Source organism: Meleagris gallopavo, chromosome 12, assembly GCF_000146605.3.
Source record: "Meleagris gallopavo isolate NT-WF06-2002-E0010 breed Aviagen turkey brand Nicholas breeding stock chromosome 12, Turkey_5.1, whole genome shotgun sequence".
NCBI classification, from domain to species: domain Eukaryota; kingdom Metazoa; phylum Chordata; class Aves; order Galliformes; family Phasianidae; genus Meleagris; species Meleagris gallopavo.
The window spans coordinates 13,340,814-13,357,406 of NC_015022.2; the positions used below are offsets into that span (position 1 = coordinate 13,340,814).

The following is a 16,593-nucleotide window of genomic DNA, read 5'->3' on the forward strand; positions in this document are numbered from 1 at the left end:
CAGTTGAGAATCTATTTCTTATAAGGGGAAATTATTTCTCCTAAATTTGTAACATAGCCAAACGTGGGGGCAGGACAATCACCCATCCCATCCTCCAGAGCAAGTACAAATCCACAGTTATTACTCATCCTTTGCATGATTTCTGAATCGACATTTACCTACGTATTCAGGTATCTTTCTCAAGGCACTGAAACTAAAGAGATCATCAGATCCACAGTTTTTTCCCTAAACCAACAGAAGACTTCTAGCACTGAGGCCTAGCAAAGGATGAACAATCCTAGGCTGCTTCCAACTTTCCTACTAGGGGCTGGTAAATGCTGTTGATCATGTAAACAAGGCAGCAAACCAGGATACATCCTACACCCCTGAAATCTCTTGGGTCTCATCGCTGCCTCCCTTTTTCCTATAGTGTGATTCACGATTTTACTGTATGTATTCTGAGCGCTTTTTTCCTTTCCTTTGCATCACTTTCATAGTCTTTTCCTGTCCAAAAAGACTCCCTTGTACATATGCACCTGGCTACCAGAATTCAAGATGCTTTCACTTCAAGCTCTATAGTACACGCAGCTTTCAGTCTGCAAGCAAGCTTACACTCCTGTAAAATAACAGACCCTTCCCTACAGGTCATCCAGTACCCATCATTTGCATTGACAATAGTGTGGTTACTTCTGCTTTGTTCAGAAGCAACAGATTCTCCCGCTGTGAACCTTTCTCTAAATTAAAAATATAAAGGACATCAGTATTTTCCCCCCAGGGCCTCCTCACTTCACTTGAAATCTACACAGACAAGGTTCAAGACACTGGCTGACATTCAGACCAAGCTGTAAGCCCTATTCTCTGAGTAGGCATGGGGCACCAGGCTGTAACTCCAGCAAGTGAAGTTTCTGGCTAGCTAAGTTGCATAAAAGAAGGTACGGCAGGACTGGTAGCCAGATGCGGTTTGGCATGGTGGACAAAGTGGCAGTGCTTCAACACTGGCTGTTGTTTTCTTTTCATCTCATTCATATCCTCTTGCATCTTTAAATCAAATATGCTTACAGCTTCAAATGTCTGCTCCTCACAGAAGAGAAGTTTCTAATCTAAAATGTTAGGGAGATGAATCTGTAGAGGAAACTAATGCATTTTACACCACCACGGAGGAAAAAAAACAAACATCTTTACACCTAAGTTAAAAATGCCTAAAGGCAACCAAATCCGCATGCAACATTCCAACATTCTAGTTATGCTCTAATGAATGCTGTATAGAGAAGGCATAGCCACTACATAGATTCATGACATAAGCCATGGGAACCTGAAAGCCTATTCTCCTTCCTTATAAATTTGTATAATTTATTAATTATCAGGGCACTGAGTGTGGGAAGTTCCACAGCACCATCCCGTAAGCATCAGTGCCAGGGACACACCAGCAGCCGGGGAGTTACGTGCTGATAGAGAGTACATCCCAGTTACAGAACAGAATGCAAAATCTAATGTTGCAGTTGAAAATTTTCTCTAAGAAAAAGCCGTTCCCATAAATTTACAATCAGATACCCTTTCTTTTATGATGAAATAAAAAGCTTCTACTTAAACATTGAACAGATATAGCTAACAGTGTCGTTCAAAGCTAATGATAAAGATGAGATAAGGAAGAAGCAGACTGTTCTGGTAACTATATAAAATACAGCAGTCATTTGGCTGCAGTTGTATGCTTAATTAGATAAAGTGTTTCAGGATACACAGAATTTTCACACACGAGAATCCAGAAGGTATTCCAACAGTTTACATTTCATTTCCATTCCATTTTCTTTAATTTCTCATCTGAAATGACCTTATGTTATTATTTTTTTTAAATGCGATTTCATTTGAAAGTTTTGCTAAAACACTCAATTTTGGCAGCAACTGTAATTAAATTATTTCCCTTTCTGTTCCTTACACCCCTACACATCATCAAAGCAACTAACAAAGAAAAAAAAAACAAACTGCTTTCTTTTAAAATTAGCTTTAAGAGAATTACAGCTCCCTCTGCAACCACCGATGAAGACTTTTGAACTGCATGAAGCCATGAGGACACAAGAAGAGGATGAAGAAAGAGCCATGGTCTACGAAGGGAAGCAGAGGAGGTGGAGGGGAAGGTTGGCGGAGGGTTTGGAGTATTTATAACAAATCAACCCTCCCTGCATCCACCAGAGCCTCCAGCAGCTGCTGCGCTCTCAAGGATGTGCAACAGTGCCAAGGTAAAGGAAAGATGCTCCCAGATGGAAGAAGGTCAAGGTTCTGGCTGCAGAACTTGCTGCCTGCCTGGGCTGGGGTATTTAAACAGGGCTGGTCTCCCACACACCGCCTCCTGTTCATGGCTAATCCTGCTCTGAGGACAAATAACGCCAGCCGTGAGTCACCACAGCATCTCCCAGGCAACTGGTTGAATATACGATGTAAACACACGATTACAGATTGACTGTGGGGATCAGGAAGGAGAAGGAGGAGAAGGAAGAGCTGGGCTGAAATAAGTCATGCTTGTATTAAAATCAGTGCTGCAGTAACACTGGACAGCACGTCTGTGTCAGCAGGATAGCATGATTTTCTCCTCTCAGTTTGCTTCTCCCCAGCATCTTCTTCACTGAAGTCTTTTTTTCCCACTCAGATAGTTTCTCCAAAATGAGGTACAAACACAGGAGGGGGTGTTACACAAATGGCTGCTTTGCATTTAAGAAGTCACCCTCATACTCAGCCATTCTTCTAATACACGCGGGCCTGCCTCTCCCTGAGGCCCCTGTTCAATCTTGGTCTGATCTAAGCTGCATCATGGGACAACAATCATCCTTACGGAATATCTAAGAAACAAAATCACCGCGCAACTAAACCAAAAAATATAAATTCCCATTAAAAATAAAGAAACAATCGAAAGCAATTACCTCCTTTCCCACTGAATCAGAAGCAGAGTCAGATTTCCCACTTGTTACAACTAATGGCAGCAAGAAGAGCCCAGGGAGCCCTCCCCATTGACTCAGTTAGTCTTGGGGCCAGCAGGACAGGGGAAGCAGAGTCACGGAGCTGGGGACAAGCCATGGCCACCAGCCAAGCCATGGCACTGAGGATGCCCAGGCAAATGCTGTAGGAAAGCATTACTGCTGCCCAGAAATCCCATGAAGTATTCTGGTTCCTGAAGGCAAACACAGCATCCTTTCAGATCCTTTCCTGGCAATTTGGCCACCGGGTCCCAGGAGGGAGATGAGGTCACACCGCGCTGTCACAGTCCCTGCGCGCCCCATGCACACACGGCCTGCGAGTCACCGCCTCTCCCCTTCTGTGAGAAAACAGACGCTGAGCTAATTGATTGCACAGGAATCAGCCACTGTAAAAAGGCTTCTCTTCCCGAGTAGAAAACAGCTCCAACAGCACAGAAAGGAGCGGAAATGAGCAAATGAAGTGGCCAACTCTCAGCCACTAATCACCAGGAGGGAACGGCGTATTTCATCAGCTAAGTCCTTAGTCCAAATCATACTTCATGCACATCTCTTATAACAAATTACTGGACAGACAAATAATAATAATAAAGCAATACACTCAGTTCCATAAGCTATACTGTACATAGAGAAAATGTCAGACGTTTTTCTCACACTAATACCAATGTGTTGCACAGCAAGAAGTCAGAAGGGAAGGTTAATTGTAGGGACCACAGCCTAGAACATGCTCATTCCCACGGGCCTGAAGTCACCGAAGAAAACTCCATGCTGATTTGTTTTAATTGCACAAAGGCTAAATGAGAGTGGTATGCTTTAAATGCGAAAAGCCACTCTGTCTGAACTCTGCTGGAGGGATGGCACTGAGCACCACGTGTTTCCTCGCTTCTGCAAGGGTTTCAGAAAACGCCGTGTTTGTTCTGAAGTGCACAACAAGATTTCAGAGAGAAGGGCTGTGTTTCACAAGGGCTATAGCAACGAACCTCATCACACTAATTAAGCAGATCCTAAGAGGAACTGGAACTTACCAGGCCATACACCATTTGGACACTAGCATCTTTAACATTGCAAATGTATCCTCCAGTATCCTGCTCACATTTAAAAGCTTTTTACTACGTGTTAATATAACTTCATATTTTCCACAATAGAATTTCATCAAACATTAAATATTTACAAACTAAAAGTCATACCATTCTAGCAAAGTCAAGCAAGAGATTTTTGAACTGCTAAAGTGGTCATCCAAACCTTATATTCTATACTCAATGAATGTGCAAATGAGAAAAAAATTGACTAAAACAGAATTACATTTAAATCTACTTGAAAGAATCAGATTTCATAGACTGATACACTGGTATGCAAAGAAAAGCAACTACTTACCAGGAGAAATTGTCTCCAGGCTCCCAGGATTAATCTTCCTAGTGCTTGTGCAGTGCTGGACAGTTGACCCAGTGAAGATCAAGTAGAAAACTACATCATCTTCAACCTTATCTTCCTCCGTCAGCTGCACTGTAATAACAGAGTCGCCCTGGAAAAAAGAACAAAAAAAAAGTCATTAAGTTTACATTTACATCCAAGAACTGCATTAAATAAAACTGCACCCTCAGACTGCTGCTTTCTGTTCATGCACTCTTTTCATATGACTTGGGGCCCATCCTGATTTTCAGATATGCAAGTCATCCTTAGCATGCCTCTTAGCCAGACCATCAAGCATTGTAGCCAGCCAACCAGCTAGAAAATATGTTGAGCTCAGCTCTGGGAAGGGACACATAGAAACCCCCAGAGTATATTCAGAATAGAAACTTAACATGGGGAAACCGTGCCATTGCACTGAAGTCTGATGAACACATACCCCACACAGGGTCTTTTATAGGCATGCACACACACAGATAACTCCACGCACATAACACACATATTTAGCTAAGACAACAATACAGGGCTAGCAACCTAATATGACCTGTGTTCATAGCTTAAATTCCCTCATTCTTTTCCCCTGCCAACTTAGCCACTGTCCTGACGATAATTCCAGCGTAACCAACTCCATCACTGACCACATTCTTCCATCAATAAAGACACAGATGTAAATGCTTCACATCCACTGCAGTTTATGAGATAAATAGCTGATTCCTGCTCAACTTCACAGCACCTGAGAGCAAAACCCTTGTATATAGAGGACATACATCATTATCACTGCTAAACTGGTACAGGACACAGTAAATATACCTGCAGTTCACACACCCCTATAGACCGCAGGAGCAATACCCAACAAATTCAGTTTTCCATGGAAAAGAGGAAGCAGGGAAGGGGGACGACTTGCAGTTTCTATACCAATAAATGAAGCATGTTCACTTGATCTGACTGCCCATCATTTATCTGCCTGAAATACACAAAGCATTGAGACACCACGGACAGGCTGAAGTGACCTTCTGCCCCAGTTCCCTCAAAGATCAAAACCAGTTGGTTGCCCCAGTTTTACACAGCAGCTGCATTAGCCAGCCCTCTGCCACAACACTGAGCATATGCTTAAGGCTGCGAATCTGGAAAAGATTGTTTTTATTATTATTTGTGCAGATTATGTAATTCTGATTTGCATAGCCAATGGAAGACACATGTCACTTCACTTCAAACCTTTTCCTTAAAATCATTCAGTTAATCTCTTCTTTGTCAAATACAATCCTTGAAGAAAGATCCAAGACTTCAGGTCTCCACGAGCACCCACACCACGCTAGTGTCGCTTCCCACACTCCATTTCCAGTCTCCCCCATCTTTCATCATCACTTCAACTCCTTTCATGCCCCAGCAGAGCTTCCTCTCTCAAAGTTCACATCCAGTGAACTTTAAATTCTTTTCTCCCCTGCCCTGGCCGGTAGCTCTTGCCATGATCAGACTGCAAAGACTGCTTTGGACAGAAACAAGGTTTTTCAGCGCAGTGCAGCCTTTAGCCTTAAAAGATATGGGTCTGTTTTGTAATGCACAAAATCATGAATTCACAAAAATAAATGAAACAGCAAGTAGTTTGCATTTCCACAGGCTGCAGAGATCCAAATGGACATTTCAAGAAGGTATTGCATGATCACACCAGATTTCCAGCTGGGAATAAAGGAAGCATGGAGCAAAAGTATAGATTCTATATATTCAGTATCAAAATAAAAACAGGTGCAAAAAGAAAGAAATTAAGCTTTAAACTCAAGCATGACAAGTTCACATGCTGAGCTGAAAACAAAATAACCCATTGCAAGCAAATGGATCCAGTTTTGAGCAAATGCTCAATTAAAAAAAAAAAAAAACACAAAAGTTTCAACCTGCAAATCCATTATGCTCGGACTTTTTTTTATCTATCCATCTTTGTTCAAACTGTTCCCCCCTTAAGGCACGAACACACAAGGTACTTAAACAGACTTAAAAATGAGGTGACATTTAAGGATACTCATCAATGGGGCCAATTGTTTAAGTGGTAACTCTTGAGGGGAATTGTTCGTTTCTTTAACTCACAATTCAAGTACAGCCAGTCCAATTCTCATAAAGGAAAAGCAAATCTGCAGAGTGCACGTGAGAAAACACCTGGCTATACATGTGAACAGGGCGTTTGCCAGCACAACACTTGATTTAAAAAAAAAAAAGACAAAAAGCAGCAAAATAAAATGGTGACTACAACACGCTGACTGTGTAAACACAGGTAAGAAACCTGAAATCTGCCCAAGCTGAGGTTTAACAAGATGTGTGAACTTTTCATATGGAAGTCTGAAGTTGCCAAGCAGTCAGGCCCAGTTTTAGGGGTGGCCCTGCTTTGGGGCAGGAGGGATAGACCTGGTGACCTCCAGCAATCCCTTCTAGCCAAAGTTATTCCGCAGTTTGTATGTTTTATTTTAGCTCTGTTTACTTTAGTGCACATTTAAGCCTAGGGGAAACACAAATTCTCCTCAGCTGATATCGGTCAGCTTTTCAGCTGTGCTTCACGGAGGAACGCTCTCCATCACCCTTCTCCTGCTCTTTCTGGAGGGCCTGGTCCAAGCCTGATTAGAGAAGCCCAATATTATGTCAGCTAAATATTATAATTTTCCTAAACTGAAATCATACATTGTCTCCAAACGCCTGCAGCAAGATGGATAAGGTGCCACCTAAATGCTGCATGCTTCAGTTTACTCTCAGCTGTCTTCTGAATAAGCCCTTGGCTGTGCTACGCACGGGACAACTCGCTGTACGTGACCAGAGATCCCAGTGGGAACAAAACACAAAGTGCGGGCCGTCCTTCAACACGGATCTCTCTCCTTGGTTATTAACAACTCCGCTACCCGCTGCCAATTTTTATTTAATCTTAAAATGCCATTTTGAAACAACGTATTTATTTGAAGAGGAAACAGTGCACAGAACAAGCCTCCCACTTTCAAACACTTTCGGAGCTAAAGAAAATCAGTCGCAAACGCAGCCAAAATTCCTTCGATCCTCACAGAAGAGTTTCCAACAGCTCTATTGCATTCAGCCTCCAAAAACATTTTAATTGAAGTGTGTTTACCTTTATTCATTTAATATTATCCAAAAAAGTCATCTGTTCAGTATCACTGCCGCACAAGGTGGTTATTATAACCCTTCTTTCATCCTCAATGGCTGGAACTGGATGGCCAGTCTGCCAATATCCCTTTGGTGAAAGTACAGACAGATCAAAGCGATTCCCTGGAATGCTCCAACAAATAAGAATAATTTAATTTCAAAACTAGTTTGGATTGACTAATATTTACTTGGCTTAAAGCCTATTGGAAATGAAAACATTCCATTTTTGTCCATTCATGAAAGAGGTCACCCTCGCCTTCATTTTGATTTGAAGGTCTCTGAAAAAGCTTTTTGGATAGCTGTAACATGATGCAAAGAGCATGAATGCTGCTCTGCACTCAAAATACACTCCCTTCCTCAAGCGGAAGGGAGGAGGAGCACGAGCTGCCTCCTCAGGGGATGCATGCATTGGGAAAACCAGACCTGGCCCCGGGCTTCGATCCACCACAACCCAGCCCAAAGTGATACTGGTGCAGCTTGTCTCTGAGCAGTCAGCTTCCTTAAGGCACTAGAAATGCAATTATCTCCAAAAAGGCCCCAGCGCAGGTAGTACCTCCTAGAAGCAAAACCAGAATGTGGCAAGGCACCTGTTTGCGGCCCTGGGACAGCCACACCATTCCAGATGTTTGTTTTTCAAGTGCCACAGCCATAAAGGCGTGTGGGTTGTGCGCACAAAGTATGAGCAAACTCTCAGTAATCATTTCTTCTGATGTCACCTGGCTTCCACATCTATAAAAGGGGGATGATTTCCCTTCAGAGGAGGCTTTGCAGATAACCACAGCAACATTTGCAAGCGATGGCAGAGCGGATAATCCGTAACTGAGAAGAATCAAGATCACCTGTGTTATTAGGTAAGAAGTAATATCTACCTTGTACATTTCTCTACTTCCCCTTTGCAGTTTATCACTGTGTTGGGTTAACAGATTTTAAAGTTTCTACCAAAAAAAACCAAAACAGCACAGTCTACTTTTGCATGTGAAACATGTGATTTCTAAACAGCTTTTTTTCCTCCTGGATCACACTGGAAATTTGAAGTACATTATCTAACCCATTAACCACCCACTCTGACCTTCCCCCACACAAATTCTAAAAATACTTATGGAAGCAAAGCATGTGTTAGATAGCAAAGCCAAAGCACTCCAGCTTTACTTTAGCTTTCAGTGAGAAAACACTGCCAACCTATAAAGCTACTTTTGTTCTACGCAGAAAAACCAAATTACAGCTGATGACCACTGCCATCTTGGGCTGCTTTTTCATGCAGGTAAAACCTACGCAGTTTTATGGAACAAAAAGTTGAGAGATTCACAGGTGAGGAAAGAAACCTCTCTTCAATACATTTCCTTCTCCAGAGCTGTTGTAGAAGTCAGCAAGGTGATGCTTTATTCTAGAGGCTGGATTAGGTTCTGGATTAGATGAGTAAGCGTAACCTGCCAATGCAGCAAGTTTTGTTTTGTTTCCACTGTTCATAACATGAATCAGATTTTTGTTGGGTCATTGCTTATTGCATTATGTTACGACAACAAAAAAAAAAAAAAAGGAGAAACATGCTTTTGAAACAGAACTTTTTTCCTTCCCCTTTGGAAAGCTCCAAACAGCTCCTGAGTTGCTCACTTGACAGATGCAAACCACAGCTATGGCTTCTTCCTCTCCTCCAAGGAATTTAGACTCACTGGTACTTCTATCTTTTAATTCTCAGGTGGAGATGAACTCACTTTTACCCCAGCTGCAGCTCAACACAACACACAGAATCAGGCTGCAATTGTAGGGGACAAGTCCCTTCACATTCCTGTGCTCCGAGTTCCCTATCAATGAAATGGGAATAATGGTTCAAACTCATCGAGTGCTCTTCATTCAAATAGCTCTTACAAGAAATGCTGACTTTTCAATTACATCATGTATTCTTTGGAAATGGTTCAGGACTGAGAACAAATAAGTCAGACAAAGTCAAAGGGAAAGGTGAGAAGCTTCCACCTCAGCTGAAATTGTAGAATGCTCTGAAATCAGCTGGAGGACAGAAAAGGCAACGTCATAACAACTTTCAAAAACACAGGAAAAATCATCTCACAAGAAAAAAAAAACACAACAAAACACAACTATATGGATGCTCTATAATCCATTACCACTTATCTCTGCCAGTAAACTAAGTCACAGCAAACTTCTACTGTTGGCAAACTTCGGCCTCAAAGTGCCCCATATTGGCTGAGTGACTTGCAGCATCCCTCCCAGCTGAGTTACCTTGGCTTGGTGCAAACACATGCTGAACCCCCCACCTCATTACAGATAAGTGGAATCTGGGGCAGATTCTACCTTTGAAACATCCAGCTGCATCATCTTTGTGTGGTGATACGAGTGCATCTTGCTTTGTTCTGAGGGCATCTTCCCTCTTGGGAACACAATTAGGGCTGATACTTCAGTTCCTGATGCATCCAAGCCCTTCTGCAGACGGGGCTATTTATCCTACAACCTCTGAACTCTTGTATATAGAAGGGACTGGAAGAGGTCAGAGGTGTGTTACAATGAGATAACAGCAGTCCTTACAGACACCCTCAATTTTAGCAATCCTCATCAAGTCAGGGGAGCACTCGAGAGAAAATCCATGTCCGGCACTGACCATTCTGCAGAGCCCCAGCCATCAGAAACAAAGGTAGTGCTGTGCAAACTGCCCCAACACGAGCAGCTCCAGCAAGCCCTCCTCACGTGGAGATATCCCCCTCGATAACAGCAGTGACCCGGGTCAGCAGCGTAAGGGAAGATGGATGTCGTTCTGCCGGGGTGTTGCAACCTCCTGCAGATAAGACCTCCAGGCAAAGACTTCAGAAATAAACAGAATGGCAAACAGCCAAGCTTAGGGTAGGGTTGGGTCCTTTTTCACAGTGAACAACTACACACTCCTTGATCTTAAAGGCGCACGAGACAGAGATTTTATTCTTTTTTCTCCAAGGAAACAAATCACAAAGGAAGACACAAAGAACAACTCCAGTGGTTTAAAACTAAAAATTAAAAAATTATAACCTGCAAATCTAACTTTATTTTGCTCTTGAATTAACAGCAGTACTATTAGGCTTGTCCAGAGAAAAGTTTCAGGTTACCATGATGGAGGCTGAGCCCCTCTTTGATGGGAAAGACAGATTTTGCCATGCGGTCTCTTACCCTTAGGAAAATACAATGGTAGCCCACAACTACTTGCCCACAGGCCACCAAAAGAGCACAATAATGGTACAGGTTTTTCTGCCAGCCCACACAGGAACTCCAGGTGACACTTCCCACATTTCATTAACACCACACAGAGCCAGCCCAGCTTCTCTGTCAGCATTAGCCACAAAGTCATGACCGAAGCACTGACTTGCATATGCAAAATAACTTCCTTCTCTCCAATGCTTTCTCCTCACAAAGGTGAGAAAGAAGAACAGTATTTTGAAGAATACTTTCAAAATTTTGCCCAAATTTTTGCCAAAATTTTGCAGCACAAAGAATGGATACAGAGTCAAAAGGCCATTTAGTTAAGACTCTTTGGGTGAGAGGAATAAGTAGGAAAACAGGGACACCTGTGATACATATAGCACCAAGAAATAGTCTGCTATGCAGTGCTAATTGGATAGAGGGAGCTGAGAACTACCAGTAAATACAGATGTTATTGGAACTGCTGCTTCCAGGTGCAAGCTGGCTTATACGGATCTATCCTGAGTGCAACCTGTGCTGAAAACACAGCATGGACCTTGACTGTCTGCAGAGCCAGCACCATTAACACTGATTTATTAAGGCAGCCTCACAGCTACACGACATCCCACACCAGTTCAGGTGTCTAATCCTGCAGCGGGGCTTGTTTGCAAAGAGATAAATGGCTCAGGGACAGCAAGGAGAGGGTTTCCTACTCTGAGCCAGCGCGAGCAACGCAAACGCCAACAGAATTGGACACACTTAAAGAAGCCCATTATTAGCAACCCACATCCTTTGACAGAGCACGTCTGCATCTCTAAATCAATCAGCTCTGTGATGAATCTTTATTGAGTGTCAAGAGACGATTATAGGTATTACACACACATTAATACAGGCAGCTTGAAGGAGATCTCTACAGACTGCCAACAGAAAATCCATCAAAGTAAGAGGATCTTGTTAGTGCTGAAGACAACATAATTTATCTTCATGGATGCATCTTTATGACACATTATTTAGGTGCACAGAGCCAGGGAAGTTACTAGAACTGGCTGTTAATAGTCAGTCTGGGTGCATTATTGCTTTAGCACAGAGCTCCACAAGCTCTGGAGCACTTCCATTACCAGCTCTTGTTCAGCAGCTGCAGGAAGCTGTGCTTCACAAACAGCCTTCACGCAACTAAACAGCCATGAGCATTTCTGAAATTATAAAATTAACAAAAAAAATATAAGAACAAGGCTAAGTAGAAATGCAGGAAGGATAAGAAAAGTGTCACTGAAATGCTTGTGTTATATACTAGAGAATAAAATCTGAGAGAGAGATCTGTACTGATAAGAGTAGCATACCTGGGAACATAATTACATTGTGTGGTTGAAATTGGCAGTGTAGTGGAGAAAACATTGATTTATTTTCATTTATTTGAGTGGGTTAGCATTGGCCAGGTCATTCATTTCAAACATTGTGTGCTTGTTGCCATGGCCTGCATCATTTGTCTGAGCAGCCTGCCTGCAGCAAGCCCCAGACAGCTCTGGTGTTGGGAAGAGGCATGCATAGAGGAGCACATGCACTACACCCTGGGGGATTGACCTCTCATCTAAGCGAGTCTCCACACAATGCCATCACATGAAGACAAGACAAAAAACAGGGAATCTTCTGCATAGCAAGATGTCCACTCAGGTATCACTCATATTCCCCACCAAGGGCTGATTTTACTATTGTTTTTCTCAGAACCTCTGGAAAGTACTGCAACCATTTCCTATAAAAACACATCCAAACTGATAGGAATGTCTTGTTCTGTCCTCTTTCTAAAGTCTATTCTATTCTGTTCCTTACTACACTGCAAAACAAAGCACACGATTTATTACCAGCTGCTTGGGCTGATAGAGCTCCCTGCAAACTACTCACATAGCAATAACAACAAAAATCACAGAGTCTGGGAGAAATAGCAGACAGCCTGAGTGTGTTTGGTGACTAAGAAAGAAATCCAGCGATTCTCCTGGCATCAGAGAGCTGAACACAGTCACAATTCCTGGAAGATAAAGTACGTGTGATCCTGGGAGATAAAGTACATCGTGATGACACATCATTTGAAACAATCTTCTGTCACTGCAGTATTTTCACAGATAGTCTTGATGTGTCTCATAGGAAAAAAGTATTAATAATGCGATTTGAACACAAATATTCAAAAGGTACGAGGACAGCATTTTCCTTATCCTTCAGCATCCTCTACAGTGCTGCAAGCACCTCGAAGAGAGACAGACCAGAGAGTGCTCCAGACTGCTGATTTTCCTGCTAGCTGCAAAGTATCGACTCCAGTCTGTAAACATTTTGCAGTCAGCACTTGGAGCTACACTGTGGTGATAGAGGCACTTCTTGAAGTAGCATCCCTTTTTTGGGGGGGGAACAAAAACAGCTACCGCCATTATCCACCCCTTAGCCACAACCAATCTGCAGATGACACTTTTGCAACACTGAGAAGAACCCCTTTGAAACAAAGATGCAAACGCAGGCAAGCTCTACAGACAGCTGTTCTGCAAACGTGCTGCAACAGAGCTGCCACTTGATGGCAGTACACTGCATTGATCTCAGCACACAGCAATTAATCACAGTTCAGTTTATTTTCCATTTAGGAACAGTGTGGGATTGCAGGGGATGAGTGTTTGCAAGCACACTGCATGCAGCACAACCTTCTGAAGGACAGGAGCCAACAGGCTTTTTGCAGATTTGAGAGCTTGTTTGAAAGGCATCATCATGCCTTTGTCAATTCAAGGCCTTAAAATCAGCCTGCCAATAGCTTTGCTGTCAGAACCGGTTTTAGCCTAACAGTTCTCAAAACAAGTGTCAGGATTTTGTAACATAAAATAAAGCTGGGAGCCACATCTTGATGATGGGATATTTGTTTGGTTGTCCTGAAGGTAATGTAAGTTTATAAATTCTCTATATAAGTACAATCCACAGAGGAAGAGCATTTTCATCCTCTTAAACACCAAGGAGATCAATCAGGAGAGGAAGCAGCACAGGGGTTGGGATGCAATCTCAACTTCATTCCAGATACCAACCAGCTCATCAGCTAGTGCAAGATCTAAAAAAAACCTTAAATTTAGACCCTCAGAGATATAATTCAGGTTGGTTGGTTTGTTTGTTTTTAATTAAAACTCAGTATGACAGTATAAGGACTGCTTCTGCCTGCTTGCAGTGGGGCTCAGTTTCAGGGAACAGGTTGAACCAATCTGATAACTCTGCCAGAGAGGTGATCATTGTCTCATCCACTTTTCCACCCTTGCCCTGTACCAGGCCTGGCATCTTTCTTCTGGAAGTCTTATTATTTGAAGATCGCATGTAATGCTGCATTAAGGGCAGAACTTCTGACAGCAAATGCTTCAGATGTTAAGTTGGCCCACTTGTTATGCACCAGCACATTCATACACACTAAAAAAGATCACAGAAGCAAAGATTAAATAGAGAATTACAGCAAGAGGACTTGGAACCTAAATCACCATCATTTTTAGTTTGGCTAATAGGAATGAAGTGCTAAGAAGAGACCTCTGAGCTGCAAGTTAATCCATAGTGCATCCGGAAGAAAGGAAGGCAGTGCTGATGGCCCTTCTGGCTTGTCCAGCCAAAGCTTTCCCAAGTAAACGCATAAGATGACCACTTCACAAGAAATCCTACACTGAGTAGATCCCAGAAGCCAGATAGTGCTTCATCTAAGAGGAGCAAGCCAAGCAAACAGCTTTGTGATAATCCATCTGGGCCAAACCACCAGCACTCAGGTACCCCAAGCACTGCTGGGTGCCCATTTCAGCAGAAGAGGTGACATTTGTTTTATGACACACATCAGAATTTGAAAAGAATTCAAATCAAGGACCTACATAACAAAAACTCAAGAACAAAAAAACAGGAGGATAAGCACGGACTGGGAAGGATATGCTTTTGTCTGCAAAATGAAAACCAGGAAAGTCAAAGTACTGCTCTCAAAACAAAGTTTGATCTGGCGCCCCAGCTAAAGTTCTTAAAACCAAACAAGAAGCAGGTTCTTCCACAAGGAACACAAGCAAATATTTTATTTGTAAAGGGCGCTCAGAGGCCTTACACTCATAAATCAAAGACACTTTGAAGGTGAGACAGAAAACTACTTTGTCATTAAGAAGAAATCAAGCACTCAACAAATAAAAGACAAGAGGCTTATCAGATCCTCTCACTGCAGAACTGAGAGGAACATCAAGGCTGATCCTCTTCTTGCCTAAGGACCTCAGGAGAAAGTAAGACAAGATTCTGCTTAGTAATTTTCATGAGAAATTCCCACATCAAAAACAAGCTAGGCATATTCCACTTTTTCTGCTGGACTGATTTCAGATATTAATATCCCAGTGGCTTTTGTCACTGTTGATGGACACTAAGTAAACAAATCCAGCTTTAGTAGAAAAGTAACTAGACCACAGCTGGTGATGTTGTGGCAACAGTTTACTGCATTAGGACTATGAAGGTATTTCAATCCTTCCTTTTGTGTCTTTGGTAGAGATATCCAAAGACAATTAACTACTTAGCAGATAATATTGCACAAGCCATACCTGAGACCGTCTCAGACATAATAACAACCCAACAGACACTGCTGCTAAAGCCTCAAGCTCTCTGTGTTGTGCTTCTTTTCTCATGTAATCCCTTATTTACTCAAAAAAGGGTTCCTCTTAAAACACAAACATCAGAGGTTACCACACTTGTATTCCTGAGGAAAAACATGTATGAGGTGCACTTCAATGGTGACTCAATCTATGTGAGATATGTAAGTGAAATAAATATATTCCTATTATTAGCACCATCTTTTTCTTCCCATCTACATTAAAGCAAAACACACTGGGAAACTTACAGTAGTTCATTAACAGAAGAGATCTACTGTATCCAAAACTCAGGTTATATTAAGAGAGGGTCAGTGCATTCTTGCTGAAGCTTTTGAAGTTCATACTTCATAAAGTTGCAAGGCATTTTGGCATGGAATTGAGAGCTCTCGTCTCTATCAACACACTCTCTGAGAAATTCTGAGGGTTACACAGCTCATAAGTGGCAATTTATACAAGAGACTCAGTCCACAGACTGATTAAAGACCAAAGTCAATTGATAAAGGCGCTCCCATTAAGTGCTTGCCCTCCCATACATTCACTAGGTATGACACATTTAGCTTTGTCATCCCAAATAACGTAGGCACACCTTAGACAAACTGTGCATAGAAGGAGTGCTGTGATTTAGAACAAGTTCATTCCTTTTAATCAAAAAGGAAAAAAAAAAAGGCGGTGATGCATCATCCTTCCCCAGCTGCTAATCTTTTCCATTTCACACCCACTGATCATTATCATTGCAAAAAAAAAACAACCCCACACACCCGTCTTAAAGGTGGATCTAAAGTTGTAGTCTTGGTAGTAAAAGTCTTGGTAGTAATAGAGAAGATGACACTGCTTCACACCTCATCCCTGCACATCACCTCAGTCTGGACTGACACTTTCATACCCAGTACTGCTCTCAGGTTTTACTTCTAGAAAACAACACGGATTTCAGAGTGGCAGAAAATGTGAATGGATTTAAAAACAAAAACAAAAAAAAAAACCAATAACATTGCAATAACCCTAGAGCTAGCAGCCAGCAATGCTGAGATCAGAAGCCATGAAGGCTCTTCTGAATTAAGATTACTGGGACACTATGCAACTGATTTGATCAGTCATTTACTTGTGTGCACTCTGTATTTACCTGTTTGGTTAGAAATAGAGACATAGCCTGTGATCCTTGATCCATTTGTAATTAAATCTCCTCCTGGATACCCCACTGGACTCTCAATTAATGATAGCAATTACACAAAGATCACCACTTTGCTTCTACAAAGCTCTTTCCTATTTCCTTTCTCTCACTATAATTTTAGCCTCAGTCACATTTAAGTGAAGTGATTGATCTAAGCTACTTAGTTTAT

The 16,593-nt window shown here is 42.1% G+C and overlaps 1 protein-coding gene across 2 annotated transcripts in view; it reads right to left on the minus strand.

Annotated features, from left to right (window-relative positions):
• Positions 1 to 16,593, minus strand: part of AKAP13 (A-kinase anchoring protein 13) — a 172,430-nt gene that overhangs the window by 120,958 nt on the left and 34,879 nt on the right. For both annotated transcript variants that reach the window (XM_031555334.1, XM_031555333.1), the window contains exon 4: positions 4,317 to 4,464. In XM_031555334.1, coding sequence (XP_031411194.1) covers positions 4,317 to 4,464 — 148 coding nt within the window. The remainder of the gene's footprint in view (positions 1 to 4,316; positions 4,465 to 16,593) is intronic.